General features: G+C 38.7%; 1 protein-coding gene across 3 annotated transcripts in view; it reads left to right on the top strand.

The window, feature by feature from the left end:
* The window catches only part of LOC124797894 (basigin), a 77332-nt gene that overhangs the window by 40831 nt on the left and 19594 nt on the right, over positions 1 to 16907 (top strand). For all 3 annotated transcript variants that reach the window (XM_047261008.1, XM_047261007.1, XM_047261009.1), the window contains exons 2-5: positions 7884 to 7992; positions 9457 to 9605; positions 11212 to 11322; positions 11440 to 11631. In XM_047261008.1, the coding sequence (XP_047116964.1) occupies positions 7884 to 7992; positions 9457 to 9605; positions 11212 to 11322; positions 11440 to 11631 (561 nt within the window). The remainder of the gene's footprint in view (positions 1 to 7883; positions 7993 to 9456; positions 9606 to 11211; positions 11323 to 11439; positions 11632 to 16907) is intronic.

The following is a 16907-nucleotide window of genomic DNA, read 5'->3' as shown; positions in this document are numbered from 1 at the left end:
ACTACAGTGTGTAAACTTTTAGATGGCAGAAGTCGGTAAACGTCGTGAAGCTTCGGTAGGCACGCAGTTTAGACTGCTGCCAACATTACGTAGCTGACTGTGTTGTACAAGGTAGCCATTGTCGTCTGCTTCGTTATTGTTTTGCGCTGTACAGTTCTGCGTGTTTTTATTGTGCAGTTGTGCTAAACATTTTCAAAATGAGGGAAGAGGCAGTTGCTGGCCCATCTCGGGAGTCGCCAACACCTACCGGTAGGCCTACGGTTAGATGGAAACCAGTATTACGTAGCGATGCTCGCAAAATTATCCGATGAATGGTTTGTGAGCGCATGGTAGACATACATACATTCATTTTTATATTTATAGATTTTAATGTACATGACGATTTCAGTTTCGTTTACGAACAACATTTAAGGCGAGTTTTACTTTCAAGTCTTTTGTCTGCTTTCGTGTAAGCATGACGCACAATTTGCAGTGCCAGCACTGCAATTGGTAGGCGTACTGCAGTTAATCCATACAGATCGACGAAAGTTAAGGATACAGCTCATATATTGACGTAGGTATTCCATGCTAACGTTACTTCAATCGGTTTTTTCTTTTTTGCACGAGAACTAGGACTCGAACAAGCGATATCCTTAACGTTATGTTCGAAATCTTAATGCACGTGAAGTTTGTCTACCATCTTTCTCTCTCCTGGGTTCCTTTGTTTATGAACACCCGTCTTTGCTGTTAAATTTGTGTAATAAATCTAACAAATTCTGACGTCATTGGGCAAAGCAGACGGGTTGTATCCCGTTCTTCAGTAGTCCCGACTTTTCTATGGCATCTTTAAAAGCTAATAAATTAAAAATTATTCGCAACAGTTATTTATTTACCACCGCATAAAACAAATTAACTGTTTTAGACAATATTTCATAACCGTGCAATACAAAAGGCGTTTAGCATTAAATTCACCTGCATCGAAAGCCGTGTACACCGAAAACAAGCCCTTGCTGTGACGCAAAACAAGAGTATTTACTCTTGGGCGATTCAAGCAGTTTCCTCACATCATAACTTCAAAAAGAAACAAGAAATATAATAAGCAAATTAATGGTAAAATGACTGTTTAGTGCAAAAGAGTACTGGACAGTTTTATTAGATCATCGATGTAGAAGATAGGTGAATATCGATCATTCGTGTAAAAATTTTGAGTCACTGTGAATTATAATGCATCCTTCTTAAAATGGCGCCTGGTGTTCTGCAAAGCATTATTACCGCGCCGAGTCTTGTTATCTGAGGTGTGTAGATTAATGGCTACTTTCCCACAGCATCACATCGTTCATGTAATAGAAGGAATTGATTTTTTCATGGAACCTGGTATCTGCTGACAATGCCACGGCATTCAGGTAGCGGTAATTAAGAATGTAATTAATTGCTGTGTGCTTACTGATAAGGTTAACGTCAGCAATTATCGCAAAGGCGCATGTTTACTAGACTAACAGTGATGTAATCTCTTGCCGCACGTAAGCTCGGTTATGCGTCACTTAAAGCAGACTAATAAGTTGACGATCTGCACTAATCTGGTTCCTACATGTATTCTATTTGATTCTGATCTTGCAATTCTACAGCCATTAGGGGTCTAGTGCAGCAGGGGATACAACCCGTCGGCTTTGAACAATGACGTCATTCCTTAGTCATAGATAGTAATGTCTTCACTTCGAGGCATAGATAATAAAGCAGTTCTGTGTTCTAATAAGCGCTATTATTAAAATAATTGAATGTGAATCTAAAAGCGATCGCTTGATATTAGATACAGATGCTTCAGTAGCTGATAAGTGTTTTTTGGCTTTTTAAAAAAACATCTCACGAGATAGAATAAACTGATCCTACTTTATTAAGCAATCAATAAAAAACTAAACTAAAACATAACAGCAAAAGACAAGTGAAACACAAAGGTTAAATAAACAATCAAAACATATAAAATGAAACAGGTTGCAAATGTAACGTACGTGTATTTCCACCTATTCGTAAGTAGGATCAGTTTATTCTATCTCGTGAGATTTTTAAAAAAGCCAAAAAACACTTATCAGCTACTGAACCATCTGTATGTTAGGATCAGTTTATTCTACTGAATTTTTTTGGCTTTTAAAAAAAACTCACGAGATAGAATAAACTGATAGTACTTTGTTAGTAATAGCGAAGACGAAATAAACAGCACATCTACAATTTGTATCCCGTGTTCCACTTGGGTTTTACTGAAGCGGAGGGTACATCGTTCAGGTGTAGAACAGGACAGTAATGCTAGTGAAAACGAAGAAATCGCCTTACGACAAACTCGTATTCCGGACTGTACTTAAGCAACACACTTCGAATGAGCTTTTAATTTGTATCGGGTTTCATTTGCGGTTTAGTGAAGCAGGGGATACATAGTTCAAGTGAACAACAGGACAGCAATGCTAATTGAAGCTAAGAAATCGACTACGCTGAACTTGTATCCCGTACTGCACTTGAGCAATACAGTTCGAAAGACTTTCGAGATACAACTGACATACATGTAACGTGCTGTATTCTTTGCTAGTAATTTCATTCATTTTTTTCCATTGTATTTTGCGGAGAAATACTAAGATACAAACACGCGATATCGTTAACGTGAAAATACTACTGGCCCTTACATATGTGAAATAAAGTTTATCTCTCTCTCATTCCTTTGTTTCTCAACATTCTCCTCAGCTCTTTCATCTTTGTAATACATGCTCTCTGGCGACTTGTGACGTCATTGTTCAAAGCCGACGGATTGTATCCGTTGTATTCCCTGCTGTACTAGACCCGCCATTAGTGCTTCACGTAGGCAATGAACATTGTTAGCTCACAGCCTGACAGTTTTTTTTCTTTTCTTCTTAAGCGTGGTTAACAAATGTTGAGAAATGTACTTCCCAAAAGGAAGTTAAACTAGGGTGACCCGACGTTCCGTATTTTTCGTGATCGTCCCTTATTGTTTCCCATTGCCCCGACAAAATAAATAGGACCGTGTATTGTCCGCGTTTTCCATTATCCTTCTCCCGTGTATTTTGCAACAGCCTGTCTTTAATGTGTTGCATAACCAGATGGAGAAAAAGTGGTCATACCCAAAGAATAAATATAACACTATTTGACTAAACCAACCGGAATGTCTACCATTTTCAGCTTCCTTCATCTCAAGAGAACAGATGAGAAAAAATTGTAGCTCTTTTTCTGCATTTGTGATACTATACCTGGCACTAATGTTACTGCAGAATGGGTATTCTCGATCACAAATGATTTATGAACAGTTGAAAAGAGGTGGTTTAGTGTGTAGACCGTTGAGGAAGTGCTTATAACCAAGATTGATTTTTCTGAATACTTAACATAATTTTTCTAACGTTTCCTTTCAAAATATCAAACTTACGCAAAATATATCGAAAACATTTTTCAGAAACTAACCACGGTTAAACTCGCGCGCTCAATTGAGAGTGGAAAATTAGTACCCTACGTAAATAATAATCATTTACTACCCTAGTTACACGAAAGTCATATACTGTTTTTGCACGTCGCAGCATTGAAATATTTACTTGATTATTAACGGAAAGTACTTTTGTGTATGTTGTAGTTTTAAAAAATGCAATTGTAGCATAAAGCAACAAATCTGCTAGATAAGGTAGGCATATTAACAAAAGTTTCTATAAAATGTCCATTCATTTCAACTTGTAATTTGTGTCCCATATTATGATTTTGGAAATCTGATCACCCTAAGGTAACCTGTCATCTCCTTTTGTCATCACTAAAGGACTAGGAGACATATTGTTGGTGCTATAATTTGTAATCCCCTTTATGTTAATTTTGAATCATATTGTGCCATGAAACATAGGTATGCTTAAAACCTATGAACAGTTGGCTAATTTTAATTGCATCCTTCCATTTAAAAAATTGCTCACTTCTTTGGTCAAGGTGCATTGCCAGTTAGTTTTTGACCCATCAAAGGGCATATACATCACCCAGATTTAAACATTGGAGTATGATGATTGTGCATGTAGCTGTTCTAAAGTTGTTACAAAAAATCTCATCAAAGATATGGCTCCATGAGTCAACCAGTAACGAAGTTGTCACATAACATGTGCTGCAATTTTCTTTAGCCAGGTCCATTAATTTTTCCTGCTTGGAACATGTGACTTGGAACATCTGGTGAGCTTACCTAGCATCAAAAATACATCCCATTTGTCACTTACATTAATAAATTTGTTTAAGTCTTCATTAGTATGCAGCTGGGCTTTGTCCTGATGACACAGTATTTGGATGGCCCAACTGACTGCCATTTTCAGGTGAGATTACAGGTGCAGTCAAGCCAGAACTAGTCAATGATAGCCACAAATTTTTTGATATACCTTTTTCATCAACAGGATCTTCAGTACTATACTGTCAGTTTAAGGAAAATGTGTTTATATCAGAAAAGTAATGTTGGCCATTGCTTGCTTCTGGCGTGATTGCGCACCTGCAATCTTACCTGAAGATGGTGGCCAGTTGGATTGTCGAAATGTTGTCGTCCGAATGATTAAATCCAGCTTCATACCTGTGAAGTGCATACACATTTATTATGCCAGAAAATTATGTAATCACAATTGCTGTTTGTAATTATAAAATGTCAGTTTGCAATTGCACCTTCCGCTGCTTTCAGGCTCAAATTCTGCTTCTTTGGTTTTTGCCAGTGCATTTAATAGCTTGTCATATTTGGTATTTATCTTGAAATTTTTCAGTTTGCACTAGCTTTCAAAAAGAAATTTTCCAATAAATATGAGAAATTGGATGGCCCAGTACTAAAGAGTTCCTCCAGTCTTCTTCCTTTCTTGTAGATGTTCTTTCATTGTCATAGAATTCTTTCTCTTCAACCAAGAGAATCCACTCCTGTGATTTAATGTATTTTGGAGCTTTTTAGTGGAGGCAACTGCTTTGGCCTTTGACAGTGGGATTAAATCTGGTTGAGCCCCTTTGTAACTGGTGGGCTCAGAAGACTCAATATCAAGAGTATACTGTCAGTTCAAGGAAAATGTTGTCAGAAAGTTCATGGAAGAAATTGATGGTATTGACTAGTAAACATTTCGTTCAATTCCCTGTTGTATGTCGTGTTTAGTATCAACTTTTCATTCTTCACAGTAATAAATTTGGTAGTCAGATCATTGCCTCAGGAATTTAATAATCCATCACTGCAGCATCATGACAAACCAAAAACTATAGAGAACTGTCACAAATATATACATAAACAGGAAATGGGTAACAGAGATAATAAATATGCTTCTGAATTATTGGAAGCAGTCTTTATTCCATTGTGACCTTGTTTGGTTGTAGGATGTATGTTACAACATTTGAAATGCACAATTGTCAGTGAACCAAAAATGTTAAAACTAATAACAGATATGAACTGTCACCACCATTACATCAGTTGTCACCTCTATAGGTTTTTCTCTGAGCACCTTTGAACCCTAGGACTCAAAGTACATGGAAAGAGAATGAGCTATGTAGCTTGTGAAAAATATGAACTCTGCCTTTTTTGGCCCTGTGAATATTTTTTACTAATTAGATTTTTCATCTCTGGTATAAATATGGCTTTCGGTGCTGTGATTTTTACACCTACATACTATCACAATTAGATTGAATTTCTAGCTGCTGTCACTAATGGACTAGGGAAGAATGAGGGAATGTCCAGAGCACCCCCTCCCCCCCCCCCCCCCCAAAATGAACAGTGTTAAGGAAGCAAGCAAAATAACAAGTTTTCTGATGGTCTTCAGTTGGAAGATTGAGTTGATGCAGCTCTCCACGCTAACCCCTGTGCAAGCCTTCCCTCTAATGACAATTTAACCCTCCCCCTTTCCTCAGTATACCCATACCCCCAGCCCCAGCCTGCACTCCTCCCATTAACAAATAAAAATTCCTTGATGCCTCAGTGTCTCTTATCAACTGATCCTTCTCCCCCCCTCCCTTTTTTCCAGGTTGTTGTTAGCTTTTGGCCCTTTGAGAATTTAAGTGGTTCTTTAAATTTACCCAGAACCAATCTCCATGTCCTTTCTTGCAATGCCAAAAATTTTAATGTGCAATTCATAACCAACAAATTATGGTCTATGTAAACATCTGTCCATGGAAATGTTTTGTGGGTTAAAATCTGGTTTTGATACCTTATTATACAGGATCATCAGAAACAGTCCAAAAGAAAAAACTTCATACATTGATCCACTTCAGATTAAGTTAGCCAATTAGGTCCTAATGTCAGTGCTGACAGAAACGACACTTTTCTTAACAATTACTTCTCAGTACAGTCTACCCTGTAACACCCATACAAGCTCGTCAGACTCTGACCACCCTGTATAATCGGTCTGAAATCATCTGGTATTTCTAGGTCCTTCTGTTCATACAATCTGTTTTTTCCTTAGTGCTGTTCCACAACTTTACATGTTTCTAGACAGTTTTTGCTGAGTTCTTTGTGCAGTTGAGAGGAAAACTGGAAAGCACGACACTACTGTTAAATAACAAAAAGGTTATGATCTGGTTCGTAGCAGTTAAGACAGTAATATTAATCACTAATCACATTTCTGCAGCTGTAATAACTAATGTAATTTATGATGTTGGTAGTGTTGTGCAAATTCTGATCATTTTATTAAAGTAAATTTTTGAGAATTAATATCAAAGTATGATTAGTGTAACACAAAAATATGCAAACTACTTCCTATACAACTTTGCAAAATTTGTTATATTATGGAAGAAAGTGTGAATCTGTTGTTAAGTGCTGCTAAAACAGCAACAGACCTGTGAAGTAACTAGTTACCTTCAACATCAGCCACAAGAATCACATATCTTTTGTATTTTTAAATTGTTAGAGTAATGGGTACATACTGTTGTAATTTTTAAAATGTGCTGTTCCTTTCTTCATTTAAAAAAATGTATATTCCCCTTCACTCTGGGTTGGCCTGACTGAAACTTGCTGCCCCCCGCCCCCTCCCTCCCTCCCTCTCTCTCTCTCTCTCTCTCTCTCTCTCTCTCTCTCTCTCACTCACTCACTCACTCACTCTCACACACACACACACACACACACACACACACACACACACACACACACACACACACACATGCGTTCATGACTACTTTCACTAGACATGTCCTAAATTTACACTACAAATGAAGTGTTAAAACTATTCCAAAATACATAAGAACAATTCTTTATTTACTGTAAAATGTGTGAAGAAATCATTAGGTGCCTTAGAGTATTTTGTACAAGGTTTCTTGCATGTGCATGGTCAAGTGGTAACCATGAGTTTGAGGGAGTGTTTCAGTTATACATTAATGTGAAGTAGTGACCAATTGCAAAATCTAACATAAATTTGAGAATCTCGGAGAACTCTCATTTCATTGTATACTAAAGTAATTTGTGAATTGTTGAGATGGGTTCACTTCGAGTGCTGTAAAATTTTAGGCCTGGGAAAGTGTAAGGATTAACATCCATGCTAAATCACATACATCATTTGTGTGAGTATTTGCACTTACAAAAGGACTGTTGCTACTAGTTTGTGATCATAGTAACGAAACTTCCCTCTTTTTTTCACACAAAAGATTGCTTGCGACACCGACACATTGGCATTTTACATTATTCTGATATACTTGTGACCTTGTCTACGGAAATGGACAATTTTTAAAGGCTTATTTATGTGGTACAGTTTAAATTGGGGAATTATGTATTCATATGTAGCTCATAATAAAAAAATTATTTCCTTCCTTCTCTTATTGGATATTCATGTGTTGAAAGCAACTATTAGTGTAGTTGCTAAGGACTGTATAATTTCCAGTTGCCCACAATAAAGTGCTGATAAAGTTACTCACAAATTCCTTGAAAATATGCATTATTTTTTCAGGTCCACAACTTCAACCTGTGTATGATTTTGAGAATTACAAGGTAATGGAATGGAGGCAGCTTAAACTGGTTCTGAAATGTACTAACAGTACGACTGCAAAACTGGAGTGGTAAGTAATTTATATCGGTGAGTGACTTTAAAGATAAATTAAAATAATTTGCATGATACACTACAAATTAATTTGCAGTCTTCTGTCCAAGATAGATATGAGATGTTGCATGTACATGAATACCCTTGCCATAAATTTTTGTTGCATTTAAACAATGTTTGTTTTCTGCACAATGTGTGAAAAATTTCTTTTGTGTGGCAATAATAACCAAACCAGAATATATTTTATTAATAATCACACGAGATACAATTTTTCAAAAAATTGAGAGCATGTTTGCAAGAATCATGGGTGGCCTTAGTGTTCATCATGGGCAAGCAGCGCAGTCTTTTGTTGTAGTTCATCTTAATTACTGATGGAATTGTGTGTGTAGCCATGAGCTTCGTGATTAACACTGAATTCCAGTAAGCTTGCTGGGAACCTTAATTTCTCAAACTTTTAAGAGTGGAATTCTGAACTGTAGCTCTATCTCTTGAAAAACAACACATTGTTAGTCTCTATGATGTAAACAGTTGTGTAAGGCAGGGAGATTGGTTGTTAAGTGTGTCACATTAAGCAAACTCGTTTGTCTTAACTTTCCAGTGTAGGTGTGTTCTGTTACTATAGTCTGTCAGTAAACTGAATAGCAAGCAGAGAAGTTTCCATTCACCATCCCAACTACATCACAAGGAGCACCTACAGGCTGTGTACCAACCATAGTGTGCTTTTTTTAAATGAGTTGCAATGAGTCCTCACTCGGGTGTGTTTTGTCTACTAAATGCATTAACAGTATATGGAATAAAAAAATTAGTAGCTTATAGCTAATATATATGTACCAAACATTGGAAAGTAATGGAACAGCAATATTTGTTACCACATAGAGGTGCTGAGTTGCAGACTGGAAAGGCTATTAAACATTTCACCTTTTGGTGCCCGTGTGTGCAGAATTGCCACTGTGGCCTGACTGCAGAGTCCACAGTGGTGAGCAGCAATCTATCCTTTCGATAATAATGTTGTTAATGTATGTCAACAAAATGTAAGTCACTGCATGCTGCCACACCACTGCTAGATGGGAAACTTAATTCTTACTCATCCTGTGGAGGAGGTAAGGTGCTTATTTGGTAAGTGCCACTTCCTCACCACAAGTGATTCACTCTTCAGTGTAGACAGACTGTATAGTAACATTTTATTAATCCTGTGCAGTGGAGCTTTTTATTTGTTGTAAGGTAGCAGGTAAGCGACTTGATACTACTTGAGAAGTTATTGTGTTTCTGAAAATTTCAGTTGGTCATAATTTTGAAAATATGTAACGGGGATTTATTAGGATAAGACAAGTGTTCCATAACAATAAATGTGCATGTCAGTTGTAGGTCATAGTTTGTTGCAGTTTATTGTAGTTTATCTTAACTCACTGTGTAATTCAGTTTTATACCTCTGAAATTTATGTAAAGATGTGTACACTCTATGCTGAACTGAATTTGTTTTCAGGCGCAAAGGAGACACAGTAATTAAAGAAAGTGAAAAATACAAACTTGAACCAACTTCTCTGGTGATAGAGAAACCAACAGACGATGAGACTGGAAATTACACTTGTACTGATCTTGCTTCAAATGCAAGTGTTCCATTCATTGTTATCTGTAAGTTTCATTGTACACTGTAAAAAAATTACAGAAAGTCAATTTTTATATTTTGACTTCTAACTAGGAAACTAAAAATATTTTTGTTACATGAAATTTCCTGTTGTAAAATTTTGAATCAGTACTTTTTGTTGGAAAGAGATCAGGTATGAACATGCCAGTAATGTCTTTGCATTTTTGTTATTACGCCTGATAAACCTGTAAATCACAGATCATGTGCTGGTGTAGAATGTTAGTTGATCAGTGGTTTAAGAAGTTGTCATTCTGCTTTAATGTATGGAGACAAATTGTATTATTGCATTATCAAACCTTCCTATAACCTGAGAGGAGACGGGTCTCTTTCATCCTGGAGTCTGAATTACTTACCCTTCTGTCTTTGGCAATCCTCCCCAACCTATCCCTCTTGCCTCTGAGACAGGAACTAGTAGTTCTGAAAGCTAGTATTGTTTCTTGTCCTTTTCTGTATGTATACAAGTAGTATTAAAAATTATACCCCCCCCCCCCAAAAAAAAGCAAGTACTGGCCACTCACTCTCGCACTCATATTTTTTACTGTAAAACATGCCCTCCACAAATATTGGACCAAATGGTCAGTGTGGTTCATTGCTTTATTATCAGTCAAACATTAACTTCTGTCAATGCCATAAACATTTTATGCCATTGTTCCATCTGTTACTGCTCCTACGTACATTTCCAGCCTTTTTGTGGAGAGATGGTTTGGAATAATGATGTGACTTACCAAATGAAAGTGCTGGCAGGTCGACAGACACACAAAATTCAAGCTTTCGCAACAAACTGTTGCCTCATCAGGAAAGAGGGAAGGAGAGGGAAAGACGAAAGGATGTGGGTTTTAAGGGAGAGGGTAAGGAGTCATTCCAATCCCAGGAGCGGAAAGACTTACCTTAGGGGGAAAAAAGGACGGGTATACTCTCTCTCGCTCGCGCGCGCGCGCGCGCGCGCGCGCGCACGCAGACACACACACACACACACACACACACACACACACACACACACACACACACACACATATTGGTCTTTAAATATGTCTGCTTGTGTGTGTGTGGGTGTGTGGGTGTGTGTGTGTGTGGGTGTGTGTGTGTGTGTGGGGGGGGGGGGGGCGCGCATACCCGTCCTTTTTTCCCCCTAAGGTAAGTCTTTCCGCTCCCGGGATTGGAATGACTCATTACCCTCTCCCTTAAAACCCACATCCTTTAGTCTTTCCCTCTCCTTCCCTCTTTCCTGATGAGGCAACAGTTTGAATTTTGTGTGTATTTGTGTGTCTATCGACCTGCCAGCGCTTTCGTTATATATATATATATATATACACCTAATCTTGGTTTGTTCAAAGTGGAAACTGTTTTGTTGAAAATATAGTAAATTTTCTCCAATATTTTTTTACTTGTTAATCAGTAAAGAACTTCAATTACAAGTGAATAAAAAGATTGCAGTAGTACAGAAGTTGTGTGTGATTTGATACTGTTCTGAATTTGGCTGTAGTGTATTGAGATACTTTATTACTTATTAAAATTAAGTGTTGTATTTAACAGTTGTGATATTTAAGCATAACTCATAATTACTGTATCTGCTATATAATGTTTTTCTTACAGCTCGTCCATTTGCACGCCTACCTGACAACACAATAGTAATAGAGGGTGAGAGTTTGACATTAGAATGCCAGACTGGTGGTGTCCCTACTCCAACAATTAAATGGAAAATAGGCAAGTGTAAAAAATACATCCTTTTTAGAAAAGAACACAAGTTTTAAAGATAAACATGTAGTGTGCTTCTCAAGTTTGATTTCCTTAAAATCATATGTGTAAATATCTTCATTTCAGGCAATGAAATTTTAAATGGAAGTACAGATCGTATCACGCTGAAAGCAAAAGGTGACATTGCTGATGCAATTCTGTACATAAAGGAAGTTACAATGGACGATAGAAATAATTACTATTGCATTGCTTCCAATATTGGAAATTATAATAATATGACGACGGCTGGGACAGCAAAATCAATGGTGCGCGTAAAAGGTTAGTTCTGTGTACAGTCACATTTGGAAAAAAATAATTTATCATCGTGTATGGGGATTACTAGTAGTAGTGCCTGCTTTGCCCTTGGTAATAGCTAATGTAATTGCCACTAAATTAATGTTTGAACCTGTAGTTCATACCTTTTACCAAAGGTAAAATTAAATTTCTATTATACTTCTTTACAAGGTAGGTTTCCCAACACCTATAGGACAGTTACTTGCACAAAGATTTTTGCATTTCAAATATTACTGCCATCTGTCTGAGCCACTGAATTGAGCCTCAAAGCCTCATCTACTGGACTCAAAGCTAAGTTTTGCAGTAACTTCTTAGTTTCCACTTGGCTGTCATTGAAGCTTTGAGTTAGTGTGAAGAGTGCTTGGATGGCTAAGATAAAACATTGCACATAGAAACAGTATATTTACATAATTCTTGGAGTTATTTTAAATTTAGGTAAGCAATAAGTTACTGCTTCATTGACAATATAGGAAAAGACAGATTGCTACTTATAAAGAAGACACATTAAGTTGCAGACACACAGCTTTTGGCCACAGCCTTCATCAGTAAACACCCCCCCCCCCCCCCCCCACACACACACACACACACACACACACACACACACACACACACACACACACACACACACATCCACATCCTCCTCATGCATACATGATGGCCAACTCCAGCATCTTAGGCTGGAATGTCAGAGATGTTAGAAGTGGCAGTCATGTGTGGATGCCTCTATCTTTACTGATGAAGGCTGTGGCTGAAAGCTCTATTTAAGTGTTGTTGAAATGTGCCTTTCTGCAAGTTAGTGTCTTTACGGTAAGTAGCAGTCCTTATTCGTACAATGTTAATATTTCTACCTGGAGCTTCCATTGTTGTTGCTTCACTGTTAAAACAGCCTGGTGAGCTTACTGTTAGTATGAATGCACTGTAGTTATTGTACAACAATTTAATTTCTAGTAGAATATTTGAAAAGTGGAAAGTGAATTGTCTCCTTTAAGTTCACTAACTATACTGCTATACTGTTAATAATTATGCTGTGTATTTACTAAAGTTCTTCACTTGTACAGAATTAAATTTCACAACCTCCAAAAATGTCTTGTGTAATTAAGTTTTAAGGTCAAAGAATAATTTTTTCATTACGTGTAATCTCCATAGGTCTTGATTTTTAAATATGGGATGTATCAAAAAGAATCATCAGTATTAAAAATAAGTGATAAGTTATTTGAGATACATGTGTGAACAACGTACCGTTGGAAAGAGCAAACCTCAAAGTTTTACATGGTTCTCATTAGGTAGCAGCCGTGTACCCTCTTCAGTTCTAGTAAAAATGGTGTCAGGAAAACAGAAAGCATTTTGTGGTCTACTTTTTGCACAATGTGGGTCAGTAATAACTGTTCAGTGTGACTTTCGTACTAGGTAGGGTGTGGATCATACTACGGCACAAAGCATTAGATGATGGCATGAAAAATTCCAAGAAACAGGTTGTTTGTGTAAAGGCAAATTGACGGCCAGTCCCCGCGTGCCTGACACACATAGATGTTGGAAGTAGCTGCCTTAGTTTCACACAGTCCGCAGAAAGCCGTTCGCTTTACAGCTCAAGATGCCCGATGTCTGTCTGACGTGTGTTGAGTCAATGTTTACACATGAAACCATACGAAATTCAGCTAATGCAAGCTCTTCTTGAAGGTGACAAACAACAGTGTGTGGAGCTCTGTAATTTCGTTCATGGTGATGGATGACTGTTTTCTTCCACGCTTCTTGTTTAGTGAAGAGACAACATTCCATTTAAATGGAAAGGTGAACAGTCGTAATGTGAAAATATGGGGTACGGAACAACCATGTGAATGTGTAAAACACGGGAGGGACTCTCCAAAATTTAATGGTTTTGTGCAATTTCATTGGAAAAGGTGTATAGACCAGTTTTATTTGCTGAGAACACTATATGAAGCACATATCTCAATATGCTTGAGAACTTCCTTTTCTCACAGTTGAAGACTGATTCGAAGGACTTTATTGGGGCGCTGGCACAGTAACATCTGTAAGTGCGGGCATTTTTTAAATCAAAGAATTACTGTAAGATGGACTGGTGTTAGTTTCAGAAATATAGATGTGCCGAATCGCATGATTCTTTTTGATACACCCTGTGCATTAACAAGACTGGGAAGAGGTACAAACGGTGGTGAATTGGAGATGCTGTAAGAAAATGTTATTCCAGGGATCATTTTGAGTTAGTGCATTTTATGCTGGATAAACCAAAAACAAGAACAGTAATACAATGTAGCAGAACAACTTAAATAACCAACAGAACTTCCAAGCGGTGAAAATGAAATTAGTTGCTACAAGCTTGCAATGTATTCGGAAACACAAGTGTGTGATGAAACTGATCCGAGCGAGTAGTATTTGTTGATTTGTTCCACAGCTTCAATAAATTATAGACGTGACCTATTGTAACATGTGAAGCACCAGCACAAATTATTTTTAGTTGTGTGCCTGGTTTTGGTTGGACAGTTTCCCAGTACAACATTTTTAATAGCATGTGCTGCATGCACTGTCGGAATACATTATTTATAAATAATATTCTTTGTTATGCAAAGGAAGATGAATGGTATGTAGCTATAGGACATACAAATGTCATTTCTACAAGCCTCACTAAGTTGGGATAGCATTTTCTTGTGCCTTCCTCTTGAGTTTTAATAAGCTTAAAGTAATATCTCGGATGCACATACAGAAATTTATATGAAGCTAGAACACAATTCAAATTTAAAGTTGCAACAGTATTTCACAAGACAGGTGTAAGGGAGACAAATCTCATAAGTAGGATGATTAATAGGTAGAAGAAAGGAAAAACTGAATAATGATATAGGATAGAGGTTAAAATGGAATAAGAAAATGGACGGGAGAATAAAAAAGGTAAAAGCTCAATTAAAACAGTAACGTTTTGGCACTGTGGGCAAAATAGATAGGGTGGTTGAGGTATTAAAATAAAAGCAACAACAAATAATTCTGTAAATTGTGAGCAGTGGTTGAGGTAGGAATCAAGCTTGAAAGGATGGATCCAGGGTGCCCTTAGGGAGCAACAGGCACCCATGATGCTGTCCATTGTGTAATAGAGAAATTGAGAAAGGTACATTAAATATACATGGTGCTAATCTAAGAGTGTAAATTGAGATACTCTTACTACCACTTAGCAATGTAAAGAGTGGATTATTTTAGAATCTCCATTAGGATTGACTTCATTACAACATCTCTATTGTGTAGTGCAACAGGAGAGTACTCTTACCAAGTGCAGGTACTGTCTGGTATGAGACTAAGGTCCATGAAGTTAGATATTCTGTGAGCACATAGCCTTCTGCCTCCCCCCCCCCCCCCCCTCCGCCAAGACAGCTTGCCACACTTAGGCGGGTTCGTGCTTGGCTACCACGGGGTGCCGAACTCTGCATTTTTTCCCCTTCCATGCTGCATGTCTATCCTCTTGCTATTCTTTTTCCCCTCCTTTGGGAGGATGTCTGGGGTGTTATTAGGATGTTCTGCATTCTGTTGCTGACGTAAGAACAGTGTCACCTTTGTTTTTTGCTCCCTTATAACTTTTTTTCTCTTCTCTCGTGCCTCCACTTCGGCGTTTGAGTTCTTTGTCTTCTTCCTCCTTGTGCGCTCCTGAAGGCCGACCTATATGTCTGATACACAACAGGTGACTGGGTAATGCCAGGCCCAGGGAGGGGTGATTGCCTGAGCTGCAACCTTCCTAAATTGCAGATTGTTCACACCTCACAAACACCTGACAGAGGGACCAATTACTTAAGGCAGGTGTGCCCTCTTGTGAAGGGGTGTGCTGTTGGAGATGCTGGCAATCATGGGGATTTCCTCACAGTGCATCTTCCCACTCAACATCTACAAAAGGTAAACGTAATGAGGCTAATGATTTAAATACCTTTCCCACTGCACCACGGTTTCTCATGGTCTCACATACTGCAGACGGTCAGTCCTTTGCCACAGTAAATACCTTTATTATTCAGAAAGGTGTTGTTGCAGTTGCCGGCCCTGTGAAATCCTGCTCACGTTTACAGAATGGCACTTCGCTTTTGGAGACCACTTCTGATTCTCAAGCACAACTACCGCTTGCTGCTTTGCTTCTCCACGGTTACCCTGTTTGTGTTGAGGCCCATAGAACTTTGAATTCTTCCTGTGGTATAATTTACACCAAGCTGCTCGACAGTCTGAGGCCGAATTCCAATCCTGCCTCTCTGAATCCTGCCTCATTGCCATCCATCGTGTGATGAAAAAGGTAGATTCCTCCTTAGTGCCCACTCACTCTTTCTCACCTTTGATACAGTGGTGCTTCCGTCAGAGCTCAAACTAGGCTATAAAATAATCACATTCCAGGTGTATATTCCAAACCCAATGCACTGCTACCAGTGTCATCATTTCAACCACACTAGAACGTCTTGTCGACACCGTGCCAAATGTCACCTGTGGTATGGATGCACACGAGGGCGATGGTCCACATCCGTCTCCCCACTGTATCAACTGCAATGGTGGCCATGCTGTCACCTCTCGAGATGGTCCCCATGTATCTTGATGAGCAGGATGTGAAAGAGATCTAGGTAAAAGAAAAACTGCCTTACCCAGTTGCTCGCAAGTTACCAGCTAGTCGCAAACCCTGGTCCAAACTCCCGTCTGGTACCTATAGTTTTGTTTTTGTTACCCCTTACTCGGGGAAGGACATGGCCATACAGACATGCGAACTCCATTACATCTCTGAGGTTGTGAAATCGCCCATTTTCAAGTTAGCATCACCATCCCCCATCCAGCTGTGAAACAAGCCATCAAACCCTCACTTCAAGGTGGCAAGCCACCAGCTACACAACCAGTAGGCTGGAAAGGACAGAAAGAGTACTCCCCTGAAGACATCCTCCATCCTTTCAGCCAAACTCCCCAAGTTGTCCTCTAACCGGAAAGGCTCGAAGAAGTCAACCAAAGTCATACGGTCTTCTCCTTAGCCAACTCGAAGATCCTCATCAACGGTGTTGCCACGTGATACCGTAGCCCGGCCGGCCTTCGTGTCACCAGAGTGTACCAGCAACCATTTTTCGGCGTTGGACTCCACAGACCGACTGCACAAGCATGCTGATGTTTCAGTGGACCCCATGGAGCAGGATCATCCTGCTTCTGTGCCCTGTAGTAGTGACTCTTTCGTGGCTGTCACTCTGACAGCCACCAAGGTGACACCCCTACATCTCTTAATCACGACTCTCATGACGGTCCCACAAAGA

Source organism: Schistocerca piceifrons, chromosome 5, assembly GCF_021461385.2.
Source record: "Schistocerca piceifrons isolate TAMUIC-IGC-003096 chromosome 5, iqSchPice1.1, whole genome shotgun sequence".
Taxonomy (NCBI): Eukaryota; Metazoa; Arthropoda; class Insecta; order Orthoptera; family Acrididae; genus Schistocerca; species Schistocerca piceifrons.
Note: the sequence above shows the minus strand (reverse complement) of the source record. Positions and strands in the feature narration are given on the sequence as shown.